Source organism: Penaeus monodon, chromosome 35, assembly GCF_015228065.2.
Source record: "Penaeus monodon isolate SGIC_2016 chromosome 35, NSTDA_Pmon_1, whole genome shotgun sequence".
NCBI classification, from domain to species: Eukaryota; Metazoa; Arthropoda; class Malacostraca; order Decapoda; family Penaeidae; genus Penaeus; species Penaeus monodon.
This window is the reverse complement of record NC_051420.1, coordinates 21,807,638-21,825,131: the sequence shown is the minus strand read 5'-3', so window position 1 is coordinate 21,825,131 and position 17,494 is coordinate 21,807,638. Positions and strand designations below refer to the sequence as shown.

The 17,494-nt window shown below is 42.7% G+C and overlaps 1 protein-coding gene across 1 annotated transcript in view; it reads right to left on the bottom strand.

Moving 5' to 3' along the window:
• Nucleotides 1–3,318: 3,318 nt before the first annotated feature.
• LOC119595265 (collagen alpha-1(I) chain-like) overlaps nucleotides 3,319–17,494 on the bottom strand; it is a 75,819-nt gene continuing 61,643 nt past the window's right edge. Inside the window, exons 11-23 of the mRNA XM_037944423.1 lie at nucleotides 17,277–17,384; nucleotides 16,931–17,150; nucleotides 16,330–16,436; nucleotides 14,063–14,237; nucleotides 12,907–13,058; nucleotides 12,402–12,662; nucleotides 11,896–12,066; nucleotides 11,612–11,800; nucleotides 11,006–11,152; nucleotides 10,513–10,567; nucleotides 6,807–6,908; nucleotides 5,300–5,467; nucleotides 3,319–4,502 (exon numbers count right to left, since the gene is read on the bottom strand). Of these exons, the coding sequence (XP_037800351.1) occupies nucleotides 4,324–4,502; nucleotides 5,300–5,467; nucleotides 6,807–6,908; nucleotides 10,513–10,567; nucleotides 11,006–11,152; nucleotides 11,612–11,800; nucleotides 11,896–12,066; nucleotides 12,402–12,662; nucleotides 12,907–13,058; nucleotides 14,063–14,237; nucleotides 16,330–16,436; nucleotides 16,931–17,150; nucleotides 17,277–17,384 (2,034 nt within the window). The 3' untranslated portion in view covers nucleotides 3,319–4,323. The remainder of the gene's footprint in view (nucleotides 4,503–5,299; nucleotides 5,468–6,806; nucleotides 6,909–10,512; nucleotides 10,568–11,005; nucleotides 11,153–11,611; nucleotides 11,801–11,895; nucleotides 12,067–12,401; nucleotides 12,663–12,906; nucleotides 13,059–14,062; nucleotides 14,238–16,329; nucleotides 16,437–16,930; nucleotides 17,151–17,276; nucleotides 17,385–17,494) is intronic.

Genomic DNA, 17,494 nt, shown 5'->3' with positions numbered 1-17,494 from the left:
TTCCGCTATCAAGTCTATGTCATCAGCAAACCGTAAGTTGTTAACTACACGTCCTGTATACTTTATGCCTCCTGAAAAATTTTCAAGGGCATCTTGCATTATCCTTGTCTAACGACCACTGTACTTTCGAACCATTCGCTGTAGTTGTTACCTACCATAACTGTTGTTTTCGCATTCTCACATAATTCTTGGATAAGCCTAGTCATACCCTGGTTGATGTTATACTTGGCCATTGTATGCCATAGCGCTTCGTGCCATACCCTATCAAATGCTTTTTTAAAGTCATTAAAGTTGTGGAAAACATTCTTCTGGTGATTTCTCTGACTTTCACAAAGGAGCCTTAAATTAAGAATTTGTTCCACTGTGCTTCGATCTTTTCTGAAGCCAGCTTGTGAATCATCTAGAATTTCTTCAATTCCCGGTTTTATTCTATTTAGGATGATGGTGAGTAAGACTTTGCTAGGATGACTTATAAGACTGATTGTGCGATGTTCACTACATTTTTACTCATTTTCTTTTTTGGGATAGGAATGAGAATGGACTGGGTCCATTGTGTAGGCCATTTACCAGTTTGGAGTATTCGGTTGCACAGATGTAAGGTTTTGATAATGTATATATATATATATATATATATATATATATATATATATATATATATATATATATATATATATATAGCTTCGATGTTATAGATATATGTATACATCAAATATTTGACTATTTTTTTTTTACAGGTTTACAGATGTAAATCGACAGAAATAAATTTAGTAACCAAAGAAGCGGCTTTTCAGCCAAGGCCAACCCAGCACATTTGTGCTCATCGTGCTTGCATGAAGATACTCTCAGAGTGAAACGGAAAAGCTTTATCGTTACCATTTAAGTATTTCCTGACGAGTCGCCTTTCACACGACACATCCTCAGTAAAGCCATCTCGCAAATTAACTGGACCAAAGACCAAATCAAGACCTTGACTAAATCATGCTGGGCGCAAATGGAGCAGTCCCCAACTTGACGCCAATACAGTCAATCTATTATAGAAAATTTTAAAATTATTATTATTATTATTATTATTATTTCTTATAAATGTATATATAAAACCTTATTAACAATGTGGGTGGAAACACACTGGGTGGATAATGAACAAGCCAAGGTTGTACGAGTATAAGTGACGGAAGCCCCTACTTTATGCTTCTCAGTGCAGGCGGTTTGCTGCTTGAGAAAAGGCTTCTACTTCTACAAGACTTTCAAGGACGAAATAAGCAGACACAACTAATGATTAAAAAAAAACAGAATAATATATTGCCCGTTTTCCAGATTAGCAGCTATATCATCTTCGTTCGATATAAGGTGAGGAGAGCATCAACATACTATTCATTAGGGCCTAGAATCAATAAAATGTTAATAACTCGTGATCTAAAGTATGAAGGACTCTTGACACTTGTGCAAATCGTCCATCTACCTTTGGTTTCCTTTTGAGAGGAAAAAATAGGTGAATATATTCTTTGCCTTATTATTTCGCATAACTTGGGTGAATGCAGTTAATCCTTGGAAAGTCCTTTTTCGAGGACATGGTAAACACAGTTGCCACTAAAGATTGCCGGATGGCTCAGTCTTCATCACCAATATCATATAAAATAAATCCTTGTTAGTGATTCAGCATGGTTTGTGTTTGTTTAATGATATGTTTACAAGAATAAGATATCAAGAAGTAAAATTAGCTGTGGCATCGTGACGTGTAGAGGCTGCCACAAGGCATTTCAGTTCTTATAGGTTTGTCTAGGACTCGAGTATGATTTATGTGTTTGATTGGACGTGAGTAAAGTTGGGTTGAGATCCTTAATCTCTGAACTACTTTTACCTGACAGAGTACTACTGGTTTAGTGATTATATATATATATATATATATATATATATATATATATATATATATATATATATATATATATATATATATATATATATATATATATATATAATCCGAACACAGCAGACTTTGATAAGATGACTGTGTAGGTTAAATCCGTGTCGCAGATGAAATGAAAGAAATTAAGTGTATGTACAGTATTCCCTATTCATTTACCATAATACAATGAACTAATAGAAATATCATCCAGTATTTCACAAGATCATGATGGCCATTCCCCTATTTGCATTGCCCTCGTAACTGTGGATAGAGGAAGACTATGGAATACATTTTGCCATGGTCCATCCTCAAGCGTTTACTCAAGATCTTTAAACGTTCTGGAAAGTGAAGTTCTCTTATTTTGGAGGCTGGTTTACACTCGCTTGCCTGTAGTGTCATTCTTGGGGGGGAATGTCCAGCCCGTAAGTGGCTTGTTACACGCAGTAATATGTAATAGGGAATATCGGGAGCCTTGAGGCAGTGGGCCGCCATTTATCACTAAATAGTTACATTAATTAATAATGTATACAAAAGCATTATATCAGCAATGAAATAGTAAAAAATTGAAAAAAAGAGAAATGCAAACACTTCCTGCATAGTGTACGATTGACGGTCAACAGGACCAATTGAAGCTGATATACGAAAACAAATGGTGTCGCGATGAAAAACGTTTCAGAACACTACCTAAATGACGGGTTCCTGGAAAACTGAAAGCAATGGAAAGCCACTTACAATTCCCCACGGCCAGTTCAGGCCTAGATGGGTACCTGTGAAGGAGTTGAGAAATGGCATTTGTTACATTTGTACGCGATAGGATTTTATTTGGGCTTCACTGTAGCATGTATCCTAGAACGAATTGATACATGAATTTCCCATTGAAAGATAAAAGATTTCTCTCTCTCTCTCTCTCTCTCTCTCTCTCTCTCTCTCTCTCTCTCTCTCTCTCTCTCTCTCTCTCAGTGTGTGTGTGTGTGTGTGTGTGTGTGTGTGTGTGTGTGTGTGTGTGTGTGTGTGTGCGCGCGCGTGCGTGTGTGTGTGTGCCCCCTTCTCATTCTCTCTCTCTGCCTCCCTTTCTCTCTCTCTCTCTCTCTCTCTCTCTCTCTCTCTCTCTCTCTCTCTCTCTCTCTCTCTCTCTCTCTCTCTCTCTCTCTCTCTCTCTCTCTCTCTCTCTCTCTCTCTGTCCCTGTCCCTCTCCCCTCCCTCTCTCTCGCTTTCCTTATCTTTTTCTAACTTCTCTCGCTCTGCCTCGATCCCCTCCTTTTCTTTTTTCTCTCTCCTCACAATGAAATCACCTTCATTTCGTCTAAACTAAAACATTCTTCTTTTTCTGGTCAACTATTTCTGAAATTGCATAGAAAATCGTCTCTGTGAGCTGACACCAGAACCTGATGTTGAGACAATGAAATGGGGCATGATATGTTGGCCAACTCTTTATTAATTTAGATACAAAAATTTTTATATACAGGGGAAATGTTAGTAACACAGAATATACACGATGGCAGTTTCAAGATACGAGGCATGAGACCCGCAGTAGCACCATTATGAACACAGCGTGGAGTTCCTTCAGATGACTGCGTGGGCTTAGGTGGTCGTCCAGGTCACGCGAGACGACACAGAAGGACGTCTTTAGTTCCTTTGTTACTGATCTTTGCACAACATCCTTTCTGCGCTGGCTTTGTATTGTCTTTGGATAGTTGGATTGCGTTTGGCTTTTGTTTTTTTGTTTTTTTTTTTGCGCTCAGAGCCACCAATCAGAATACTTCGTTGTTTCGTTATTTCCTTTTTTATGAGATTTGTGTCATTTTATCTTTCATATATATATCTTTTTTGTAGTTTTGATTCATATTTTGTGGTCATGGTGCTTACCGTGCTCTAAGACCTGGAGATTATGCAGTCCCACACTCATCTGTTTTGCTTATCACCCTTAGAATATAAGAACATAGGGAATGGCAGTGACGATAGCTGGGATCTTTAACATCCCATTATCAAGGTAACGAAAATGTCTTGATAAACTTGATTAGTGTGATATGTTTTCTTGGTTTACTCTTATTTTACTCTAAAATGAAGTAAATATTCTGAAACGGACTTGTTTTGTGGAACTGTTTTTTTTTATCAAGACTTGTTGATATTGTCATCAAGAAAGAGTACACTTAACAGATAACTTATACAGGGACTAAAAAATAAATCCAAAATCTTAACTTAGCATAAGTTTGAGAGATGTTTCAAGACCTAAGAAAATTTTTATTGTTTTTTCCAAATTACAGTAGCATACATTTTTGTGTGGCAACATAAGTAAAGCTGTCATTTGAAGAAGGACTATGCGTAAAGAGGAAGGGGACGACTGAGGGTCAACTAACTCTAGCAACAAAGCGGAAGGAGACGAGCCGAGTCGTGGGCGCCGCCTCGTGGGCGCGAGTCGCTCACGGGCCCTTCGTGTTCCCCTGGAAAGGCTGGTACGACTGCGGGTTGCAATACTCGCAATGGCCCGGCGGCCCCTGGGGTCCGGGGGAGCCGCGGCCGCCCTGGGGTCCGGATTGGCCGGGCGGCCCGCGCTCGCCCATGCGGCCCGGCAGCCCCATGCCCTGCGGCCCGGGCGGTCCTGCGGGAGAGACGCGTTAGCGGGTGCTGTGTGGACACGCACTGGCGCACACACACATACATATAGATTATTAAATATATATAGCACTCTCACAGTTTGAACAAACCCTAGGGGAGGAAGCTGGTCTGCACCGCCTACTTGTAAACAGGGCTGCATTTGTTTTGATTTTTTTTTTTTTTTTTTAGCTGAAAGCACGTGGAACGAAAATAGATTTTCTGCTTTTTGCATAATCTAACCTATATGAAATTCTCAATTATTGTATAAACGTGTGTGTGTGTGTGTGCGTGTGTGTGTGTGTGTGTGTGTGTGTGTGTGTGTGTGTGTGTGTGTGTGTGTGTGTGTGTGTGTGTGTGTGTGTGTGTGTGTGTGTGCGTGCGTGCGTGTGTGTGTGTGTGTGTGTGTGTGTGTGTGTGTGTGTGTGTGTGTGTGTGTGTGTGTGTGTTTGTGTGTGTGTGTGCGCGCGTGTGTGTTACAATGTTTCTAACCCAGGGCATTTTTAAACTCCCCCCCACCCCCGATCCAAGGGCTTATTTCCAGGACTGCACCCCCCTCTCCCCAGGACATGTTTTCACCTACTCTTTGTCCCCAGGACTTGTTTTCACCATCCCACATTCCCATGACTTGTTTTCAAGTTCCGTCTGCTCCCAGGGCTTGTCCCCCCCCCCCCCCCCCGTCAGCAGGACTTGTTTCCAGCCTCCCGCTCTCCCTGACCAGGCTCCCCTCGCCGCCGCCCCCGCCTTGGCTCGGGCGTGGGGCGGCGGCGGCGGCGGCGGCGGCGGCGGCGGCGCGGCACTTACCTGGTTGTCCTGGCGGCCCTGGCTTGCCGTCTCTGCCCTCGCCCATGAGGCCTCGCTCGCCCTTGTACCCGCGGGGTCCGGGCTCTCCGGGCGGCCCCTGCGGACCAGCGGCGCCGGGGAAGCCGGAGTAGCCCCTCTGGCCTGACTCGCCGGGGGAGCCGGGGTTTCCTGCGGCAGTGACAGAGGGTTAGATGCGCTTACGTTCTTGCAGCCGATGTTGGGCCGGACCGCATTGAATGGGCGGCAGCCATAGCACGTTGTATACTGCTAACCAGGTTCTTTGAAAATAGTTTAATACAATCGTAAAAGAGGCTCTAGACATTCTTTTATTCGCAAATTATGCTTATTATTCATGACTTTTATCAAATGTTTCAACTTTAGCTAATACTTGATTCAAGGAAAAAAAATACCTGCCATACCTGTGGGAATTTCTATGTTCACTTTCTATGTACAACTTTGCACAGCAGTATTGGAGCTCCCAGTCAACAGATGCATGAACAAATCTTTTAAAGTTATACTGAAATTCCAACTTGCCACTATTCTACTGTACTTTAGACTACATTAATCTCTGAGGTGATGCTTCAGGATTGCACCAGCTCATCAGACTGGGTCTGTCGATCAGCAGCCCCAACGAACTGCAGCTTGAGGGTTACATTAGTCAGACGCAGGCACAACAGCCGGTAAAAAAGACGAAAGCCGATCCTTGTAACTCTATAGATGTTTGGAATCGTCTTTTTTAATGGCTGTCTCTACGTTGTTTTATTAACCAAGATGCAGAAGGAAGTACCTGGGGGGCCCGGCTTTCCTGGGGAACCGGGACGCCCTGTTCTGCCTCGGCCCGGGCGGCCCGGAGGACCCTGGAGCCCCCTCGTGAGTTCCTCCATGCGGTCTGTGTGGAAACAAGCAAGAAGCAGCCTCTGTCGTCAGCAGACAGGGTACGCCGCCGGGACGGGGCTATGGAGGAGTGGTAGCACTATGCTGGTCATGGTGGTGCTATGGTAGGAGGTTGTAGCTTGGTCAGAATGGGTGTGTGAGGCGATAGCTTGGACATGATACTCTATGGTCGGGGGTGGTGGAATGGTAAAGAATGTTGAAATTATGGTGAAAGTCGTAGGGAAGGCGAAAGTAAACTCATGGATGAGTGAGATTACTGCAACATTCCGCGTGCTGAAAGTTACTCTCTGCTGGCGTAGAGTGAGGTGGTTCCAGCCTTTTGGAAGAGGGTACGAGGTAAGGGTGAGGGTGCAAGAGTAGAAAAAGAGGATGGGGCGAAGAGGGAAGAGCCCAGGAAGCAAAAACAGCTCCATTGTCTGCTTCTTGTCCCTGCCTCCTCCCCGGGTCAACCATTTGGGAGGAAACAACCGAACACGCTGGGTCGAGGGAGAGAAGCTGAGCGAGAGAAGGGTAAGACGAGAGAAGAGAGGGAAAGTGAACAAGGTTTCGCCCTCTGCAAGGCCGGCGACAGACAGGGAAGAGTAAATGAACCAAGGGACACTCGAATCCGAACCTGGAGGACCCTGTTCTCCGGGTTCACCAACTGGGCCGCGCCTTCCCCTGCCAGGTCTGCCAGGCGGGCCTTGTAGGGTCTTGGCTATTTCAGCCAGGTTCTCTGCAGAAGAATGGCGGAGGGTCAGTGCAAAAGGAAGCAGTGAGACCTAGCACTTAGCCCTCGGCCTTCTGGACTCGGATTTCAGTAGCTTCCTCTCCGTCTCGCCTTCGTCTGCTATACTAAACACTCTATACATTCACGTTTACCTGCCAATGCCTTTTTTTTTGCTGCCATTTAAAATCGTTATTTTGGAGAAAACACTCATTCAATCACACACTTCAAAAGCAAAACGCTGGAAAATGTGAACGTTTATTATGAACTATGACTTCCAGGCCAAGTTAGCATCAGGGGGGAAAAAGGCGCTGTCCTTGCCGGGCGGCCTAACTCAAGTAACACGACAGAAAAGGTATCATTTGATAATTTCTCAGCTCAAGGTATGGAAGTGACGCATCTCGATGCCACATCGTCATCAAAACTAAACCGAGTAGGCCTAAGGATCTTCTAAATGAGGGTGCCACACCGAGAGTGTCAACCGAGTAGGCCCAAGGATTTTCTAAATGAGGATGTTACACCGAGAGTGTCAATTTCGTACGAACCATACTCCTAACTTTTTGATACGTTTGCCAATTTTGACCGTCCAGGGAAGCGGGGCACACGCAGGCATCGCTCTAAGCTCGGCTCTACCGTCGAGTCGCCGCGGATTGCCGGGCATCGTGATCACGTCAGTTTACTTTATAATTAAGCGAAATAAAATTGAAGAAACGATCTCTGGCTGGAGGTAAAGAGGTAAAGAGGAGAAAATATACATAGAATATGATGCAAAGGAATATGTGTATATATATGTATATATATACATATTTGAATATATACGTATATATATATACACACACACATATATGTACACACACACACACACACACACACACACACACACACACACACAACATGCATATATATATATATATATATATATATATATATATATATATATATATATATATATATATATATATATATATATATATCAGATTGGATATACATACCCACATGTACATATATATATATATATATATATATATATATATATATATATATATATATATATATATATATATGTTGTGTGTGTTGTGTGTGTGTGTGTGTGTGTGTGTGTGTGTTGTGTGTGTGTGTGTGTGTGTGTGTGTGTGTGTATGTATGTATGTGTATACTTTATGTATATATACACACACACACACACACACCCAACACACACACACACACACACACACACACACACACACACACACACACACACACACACACACACACACAACACACACACCACACACACACACATATACATACACACCATGTGTATATATATATATATATATATATAAATATATATATATATATATATATACACATTATATACATATAATATATATATATATAATATATATATATATATATATATATATATATATATATATATATATATATATATATATATATATATATATATATATATATATATACATGTATATAGATATGTATACGTATATGTAAATGTACAATCGTTAAAAAAATATTTTTACTCGTATATGAAACCGAAACGATCGCTAGGGGTTGATTCGGAAATGTTGGTACTTCTTGTTTTCAAAACTCAGAACAGATGAAGCTCATAATGTATTCGAATAGCGTTTCGAGTTGATATAGTTACGGCCTTGTATCATGCCAACATCAACAATGGAGACCTCATAGACCATTTGTATCGCCATAGTTATGTTTTACTCTGAGGGACCATCAAGAGACGAAGAATCAAGATTAGGTATTTCGAAGCTAACCTTATCTCTGTGGATCCAGCGACACCAAGCAACTGTCTCCACCAGAGTCAACGCCAGAAATGGGCACCCTAGATGCACGACCGAGGAAGAATGATCAGGTAAATGTCATTCAAAACTATAAATCAGTATGTTATATGAAAGACAAATAGGAAGCTTGCATTCAGGTGCATGAATATCGTGAGCTAGTGAAAACCCCCTGATACTCTGTGGCAATACCCCTTACACTTAAATGAGTTTGAGAAGGGGCGTGGCCGACAGTAAATTGCCACGTCCCTTTATCGTGAGTCCTTTTCTTCTTAGCTATTTATTATTATTATTATTATTATTTAACAATCCATAACTACTGCAAGGGATGCATACCCCTTTTATTCTGCTGGCAACAGCACACAGACTGTCAGAAATCGCTGGGCAGTTTAAGCACAGCAGCGGTGTAGGGGAGGTGACGGATGTCGGGCCCATCAGATTTATGGGTATACCTACAGGGACATCCTGGGCGAGATGTTTCTACCGTCGGTGAAGGCCTTGGTGTTTCCCGAGTCGGAGCCATTTTACCTCGTTCATTTTACCTCGTCCTTCCACACGAGCAGTGTCGTGGAGGCTGATTTTGGCTGCTTCCCTGCCCCTTTCCCCTAAATAACGCCCCTGACAGGGATACCAGTACCAGCAACCGCTGGTACTGGAGTCAAAAAGAGTAAAGATACTCTTTTTAGCAAATGTACATTTACACACACACACACACACACACACACACACACACACACACACACACACAACACACACACACACACACAACACACACATATATATATGTATATATACATATAAATATATATATATATATATATATATATATATATATATATATATATATATATATATACATATAGTTAGAACTTAAGGAAATACATACTGATTACAGTATTTATTTTTTTTATCATTTTTTTTTTAACAGCCATTCATTCCACTGCAGGACATAGGCCTCTCTCAATTCACTACTGAGAGGTTATATATGGCAGTGCCACCCTTGCCTGATTGGATGCCCTTCCTAATCAACCGCGGTTTGTGCCACGGCGGTGACTTCCCCTACGACACTTGCGTTTGAATTCTCAAGGCGATATGTCGATTTCTAGGAGGGCAATCGAGGTGAAGTTCCTTGCCCAAGGGAACAACGCGCCGGCCTGTGACTCGAACCCTCGAACTCAGATTGCCGCCGTGACAATCTTGAGTCCGATGCTCTAACCGCTCGGCCACCACGGCCTCACAGTTTTGATATATATATATATATATATATATATATATATATATATATATATATATATATATATATAAATATATATGTATATATATATATATATATATATATATATATATATATATATATATATAATTTATATATGTATATCAAAACTATAATCATCTTAACTTCTTAAAAGTGATATTCAAATAATATATATTAATTCTTGACATTTGCACGTGTTTTAACAATTAAATACAAAGTAACAAAGTATATGAACTGGATAAAATGCCACAAAACTGACACAAGAGAAACATGGGGCTAGAACAAAAAAAAAAAAAAAAAAAAAAAAAAAAAAAAAAAAAAAAATATATATATATATATATATATATATATATATATATATATATATATATATATATATATATTTTATATATATTATATATATATATATAATATATATATATATATATATATATATATATATATATATATATATATATATTATATATTACACAAATATGGCATGATAACAAAACCTATCCTGGGTATAGAACAGGATGAAATATATGACCCACAAAACAAAAGACTGTCAAGAGCGTACCTCTCAACACCGAAGAGCAAATCGAACGCAACTCAGCTTCAGTATATTCACGGCCCTGGAGAGAGAAAAGAAGTAGTGGTGATAAAATGAATAAATAGTAAAAAAAAATAGTATATAATTAATGAGTAAATGTAAAGGAGTGTTAGCAGTAACTCCACTTAAAAAAACGCATCACCTAAGTATATTTTCGTTATTCACTGACGACGATTGTACTCAAAGTAATTACGAAAACCAATTTCGGAGTTCAAAAATGATAAATACAAGTATAAGGACGTTTGTAGGAATTGAGAAAGTAAAGTAAAACCGACGATGGCGATAAAAGGTAATCACTAATGAGAGGTAACAGATGACGCTAATGTCTCAGGCAACGGTAACAATGGCAAGGAAGTGATGGCGTTCATAACAGCGATTTCCTTTTGGACCCAGCCATGGGTCTATGGCTGGACGTAAATCTGTTTCTGCCGAGACTACAACTCCAGCTGGTCGTACTCACGGGATTTCCTGCGATGCCGGGGTTTCCGGGAGGACCTCGCTGGCCCGACGCTCCTGGAAGCCCTGAGGGCCCTGGGGGTCCAGGCAGACCAGGGTTTCCGTTCTTGCCCTGCGGACCTCGATCGCCATCGGCGCCGCGCTCGCCGGGCTGCAAAGAGAGACAGAGAGTCATTGCGAGCGTAATGCTTGGCTCTAGACACACTTCGGACTATATGCGACTTTGTCCTGCTTTTATTATAAGAGGGGGGGGGGGAAGGGAAGGAAAGAGGAAAGAGGGAAGGAGGGAGGGAGGAAGGGAGGGAAGGAGGGAGGGAGGGAGGGAGAGAGGTAGGGGAGGAGGGAAGGAGGGAGGGAGGGAAGTAGGGAAGGTGGGATGGAGGAAGGGAGGAACGGATGAAAGGGCAGGAAAAAGGGACGGAGGGAGAGAGGGAGGGAAGGAGAGAAGGAAGGAGGAAGGGAGGGAGAGAGAGAGAGAGAGAGAGAGAGAGAGAGAGAGAGAGAGAGAGAGAGAGAGAGAGAGAGAGAGAGAGAGAGAGAGAGGGAGGGAAGGGAGAGAGAGAGAGAGAGAGAGAGAGAGAGAGAGAGAACCAAGTCCAACGGTACTCACCATGCCTGGGGATCCTATGGGGCCCATGGGGCCCGGAAGGCTGTAGGTGCGTTCGCCGTCGACCTGGATGGCCACAGGGGCGGACTCGCCGGGGGGCCCTGGAGGTCCGGGGGGTCCAGGGGCGCCCACTTTGCCCTGGAAGCCAGGCAGTCCGGGCGGGCCGGAGGGACCTAGCAGACCTGGCGGGCCCTGAGGGAGAAAGGCGTCAGCTGTCTGCTGTCTCAGCCCTTGGGCGTTGCGTCTTTGCCATGTGTTTCAGCGAAAGCGAACCGAAGGGGACTTACGATAGGTCCTGGCAGACCGCGCGGCCCCACGGGGCCCTGGATGCCAGACGATCCCTTGGCGCCATCCTTGCCAGGACGCCCTGGTGGCCCCTGGGGGCCGGCAGGGCCCCTAGGACCACCTTCGCCCATGGGCCCTGGCTCGCCGCGCTTGCCGGACTTGCCGGGCTCGCCCTGCAGGGGACACGGACGGTCGAGTCTATTAATCATACAAATGTACGTGCAGAAATAAGTACGTGTGCGTGCGTGTTATCGTGTGTTAGTGTGTGTGTGTGTGTGTGTGTGTGTGTGTGTGTGTGTTGGGGTGTGGTGTGTGTGTGTTTTTGTGTGTGTGTTTGGTGTGTGTGTGTGTGTGTGTGTGTGTGGGGTGTGTTAGCGTGTGTTAGTGTGTTAGTGTGTGTGTGTGTGTGTGTGTGTGTGTGTGTGTGTGTGTGTGTGTGTGTGTGTGTGTGTGTGTGTGTGTGTTTTCTTCCATATAGCAGTGAAACCGCACGTGCGCCTGGCTGTACCTTGAGGCCGGGGAGGCCGGGGTGTCCCTTGGCTCCGATGATGCCCATCTGGCCGGGGTTTCCAGTGGGTCCCTGGGGTCCTGGGGGTCCAGGAGGTCCCTCGGGGCCTTCTTCTCCTCTCGGTCCTGCAACTCCGGGAGGTCCTTGGGGTCCAGGCTGACCGGGGGGCGCGGGATCTCCGGGAATGCCGGGCTCGCCGCGTTTACCCGTGCTACCCTTGAGGCCCTCTGGCCCTGGGGCGCCTCTCGGGCCCTCGGGACCCTGGGGGGAGGAGGGCTCATTATTCCTTGGGAGCAGTCACATGTAAGCCTCAGGGCAGGAAGGACAAATCAGTTAACAGATAACCTGAACGAAGAATAAACAACGCTCTGCGCTGCACTGACTGAATGAAGACTGATATTTCATTAGAACTATGACGATTAATAAAGGAAAAGAACACTTTGGTCAGCACAGCCATGACCAGCGCTGAGCGACTCGTGTGGAAAGAGGCGTCTCGCGCACCCACCGGGAGGCCGACGACACCGGGTTTGCCGATGAGGCCGGGGGCGCCGTTGAGCCCCGGCTCGCCCTTGGGACCGAGAGCTCCCTCGGCGCCGGGAAGGCCCCGCTCGCCGCGCACGCCGTCAATGCCGGGAGGCCCAATGGGGCCCTTGTCACCTGCGGCGGGAACAGACTCGGTGACTCGGGAGGGAAGAGCGAGAGGAATTAGAGAAAGAGAGAGGGAGAAGGGATTGAGAGAGAGAGAGGGGGGGGAAAGAGAGAGGGGGGAAGAATGAGAGAGAGGGGGAAAGAGACAGAGAGAGAGGGGGGAAGAGAGAGAGAGAGGGGGAGAGAGAGAGTGGAAAGAGATAGAGAGAGGGGAAGAGAGAGAGGGGGGGAAGAAAAAGAGAGAGAGAGAGAGAGAGAGAGAGAGAGAGAGAGAGAGAGAGAGGGGAGAGAGGGGAGGAGGAGAGCGAGAGAGAGAGAAAGAGAGAGAGCGAGAGCGAGAGGGGAGCGAGGGGAGAGAGGGGAGGAGGAAAAGATGGAAGAAACGGGGAAAAGAGAGGGGGGAGAAAAGAGGGAGGGAGAGAGAGAAGGGGAAGAGAGGGGAGAGAGGGGAAAAAGAGAGGAAAAAGGGGGAGAGAGAGAAAACGAGAGGGGAAGAGAGGGGGGGATGGGAGAGAGCAAAGAAAAGCAGAGGGGAGAGAGAGAAAAAGAGAGAGAGAAAGAGAGAGAGAAGGAAAAGAGGAGAGAGAAGGGGAGAAGAGAGAGAGGAAAAGAGAGGAGTAGAAGGAGAGAGAGACAGAGAGAGAGGGGAAAAAGGAGAGGGAGGAGAGAGAGAGAGGAGAGAGGGAGGAAGAGAGGGAGAGAGAGAGAGAGGAGAGAGAGGGAGCAGAGAGAGAGCGCGAGCGAAGACCGAGAAGAGGGGAGAGGGGAAAAGGGAGGCGGCGAGAGAGAGCGAGAGAGAGAGAGCGAGGAGAGAGCCCGGGAAGAGAGGGGAAGCGGAGGAGAGGCGAGAGAGAGCGAGCGAGAGGAGCAAGAGGAGAGCGAGGGGAGAGCAAGAGAGAGAGAGCAAACGAAGAAGAGGGGAGCGCGCGCGAGAGAGAGCGCGAGCAAGAGAGAGAGAGCGAGAGAGAGCGCGAGCGAGAGAGAGCGCGAGCGAGAGAGAGGGCGATACGTACCCTTGTCTCCTCGCGGGCCGGGCTGCCCGTCGAGGCCCGTGGCACCCATGTTGCCCTTCATGCCGGGCTCGCCCTGCTGGCCGGGGCGGCCGGGAGGGCCCGGGAGCCCCGCGGGGCCGGGGAGGCCCTCGCCGCCCTCGCCGTTCACCACGGCGCCGGGGGGGCCGGGGGGACCCTGGGGGCGAAGGGCAGGCAGTTTTCACTTGTTCTCTTTCATCTTTCATGCTACATTTACTGTTAAGGTTATTATCATTATCCTTATCCTCATCATTACCATTTAATTATTATCATCATTACTCTCATCATTATTCTCCTTAAAATTTTTTATGATCATAATTCATTATAATTCATTAATTCATTATTATTATTATTATTATTATTATTAAAATTATTATTATTATGAATATTATTATCGTTATTATTATTATTATTATTATTATTTTATTATTGTTATTATCATTATTACTATTGTTATTATTATCATTATTATTATTATTATTATTACTATCATTATTATTATTATCATTATTAATTTTTTATTATTATAAAATTTTTATTATTATTATTATTATTATTATTATTATTATTATTATTATTATTATCATTATTATTACTATTGCTATCATCATGTTCTGCATCATCATCATCATCGTTTTAATCATTGATTTTGTTATAATCTTATTATAACACTATCATTATCATTACCGGTATCATATTAATATTCATTATTATGGTTAATATTATTACCTTTATAGTTACTATTGTTAATATCAAACAAAGATGATACTGATGGTGGTGATGATGATGACGATGATGATGATGATGATGATGATGATGATGATGATGATGATGATGATGATGAAGAAGATGAAGATGAAGATGAAGATGAAGATGAAGATGAAGATAAAGATAAAGACAAAGATAAAGATGATAATGATAATGACAATGATAATAATAAAGATAATGAAAATAGTAATAAAAATAGTAATAACAATAATGATAATAATAATGATTATAGTAATAATACTAATACTAATACTACTACTAATACTAATACTAATAATAATAATAATAATAATCATAATAATAATAATAATAATAATAAATAATAAAAATAATAATAATAAAAAATAATAGTAATAATAATAATAATAATAAATAATAATAATAATAATAAATAATAATAACGATAATAATGATGATGATGATGATGATGATGATGATGACGATTATGATGATGATGATGATGATGATGATGATGATGATGAATGTAATAATAATAATAACAAGAACAAAAATAGAACAAAAACAACAAAAACAACAACAACAATAATAATAATAATAATAATAATAATAATAATAATAATAATGATAATAATAATAATAATAATAATAATAATAATAATAAAATAATAATAATAATAATAATAATAATAATAATAATAATAATAATAATAATAACAATAATAATAACAGTATTAATAATAATGATACTGATAATAATAGTACTACTACTAGAACTACTGATAATAAGGATAAAAACAACAACAACGAGACAATAACAACAGCAGCAGTAGTAATAACAAAATAACAACAATTGCTGATGATGATCATAATAATTATTATGATATTAATAAAAAATAATAATGATAATAGTCATAACGGTGAAGGCAGTAATAACAACAACAGTACTACTACTACTACTAACAACAACAACAACAACAACAATAAAAATGATAATAATAATAATAATAATAATAATAATAATAATAACAATAATAATAATAACAATAATGATAATTAGATATATTAACGATAATGGCAATAATGACAACAATAGCAGTAGTTACAATAGTAACAAGGAAAACAAGAATAAACAGAAACAAAAAGAGGAAGAAGAACAATAACAACAATAACAACAACAACAACAACAACAATAATAATAACAATAATAATAATAATAATAATAATAATAATAATATAATAACAATAATAATAATAGTAATAGTAATAATAATAATAATAATAATAATGATAATAATGATAATAATAATAATAATAATGATAATAAAAATAACCAATAACAACACCTATGTTAATGATAAAAAATATGATAATGCATGATATGCAGTAATGTGTTGGTGATATAATATATGATATCATAACATGGTGACGTAAATAAGTGATGATGATTATAAGGAATGATACTAATGATGGTGGGGATGCCGACGATGTCGCCCATGCAATCGCGGTGACGGCGCCCTTACCGACGGGCCTGGTTCGCCCTGAGGTCCGACGGGGCCCGGGCGGCCTTCCTCTCCCTTGGGTCCGGTCAAGCCTCGCCTTCCGGGCAGGCCCTCCGCGCCGCGCTCGCCTGGTCGGGGAAAAACATGTCAACTTCTCGGCACAAATATTTTACGACCAATAAGCTCTCGTTGGTACCTTGGAGTTATTGGCAACTCGCCCTCTTGGATGCTCTGATTCACCAAGTCTTTGGAGCCAAGGTTGCCTTAGCTTCCCCAATGGATTTTGTGACATCATTCCTGTTGCTACATGTTATGGTATCATATATTTTAGATAATTTGGCTTCCTCTTTGTATATTGTGACTATCTTTAAATCATATTAATAAATTAGATAATGTAACTTATCTATATATTATTTGATTTAATGAAATTTTGTTTTAAATTACTCTAGTTACTCCATTTAATTACATTGTCACGTTTACATTCGTTAATTAAATCCATGTGTTTGCTGCAGTATTATAGGAAGTGATTTCTAGTTTCATTTTTTATCTTATTAGTCTAGCTTGGCTTTTGTCCTCTCGCGCCAAACGTAAGGTTCGTGCGCGAGACGGACTTAGGGTTCACCTGCTTCTCCTGCCGGTCCAGGTCGTCCTGCTGCGCCATCCGCGCCGGGGGTTCCCGGAGGTCCAGGCAGACCTGGGGGCCCTTGCTCGCCCGTAGGCCCGGTCACCAGCACCGCGTCGCCGGGAACGCCGCGGGGTCCAGGCTCGCCTTGGGGACCAGTGGGCCCTGGGAGTCCCGTGACGCCAGAGGGGCCGACGTCTCCCTTAGGGCCGATCGGACCCTGTGGGAGGGGGACAAAGGGCGGTGACTCCTCGTCGCAGGGATGGTCGGGGATACTTCCATGCATATGCACAAGGGAAATCTTTCACACCACAAAGGAGACGCACAATAAGCTGTGCAAACTTACCACAATGCCCGGCTGACCTGTGGGTCCAGGAGGTCCTGGTGGCCCAGTGTTACCAGCGTTTCCTGACTCGCCTTGCCGCCCAGGGGCTCCTGGGGGCCCGGGGGGTCCCTAACCAAGGGGAATACTTAATTAGTGCCTATGGAAATTTTTTTTAAACAATCGTGTATTCCAGTATGCACATGTACCATGAATATATTAGACAATGAGAACCAAAAGAC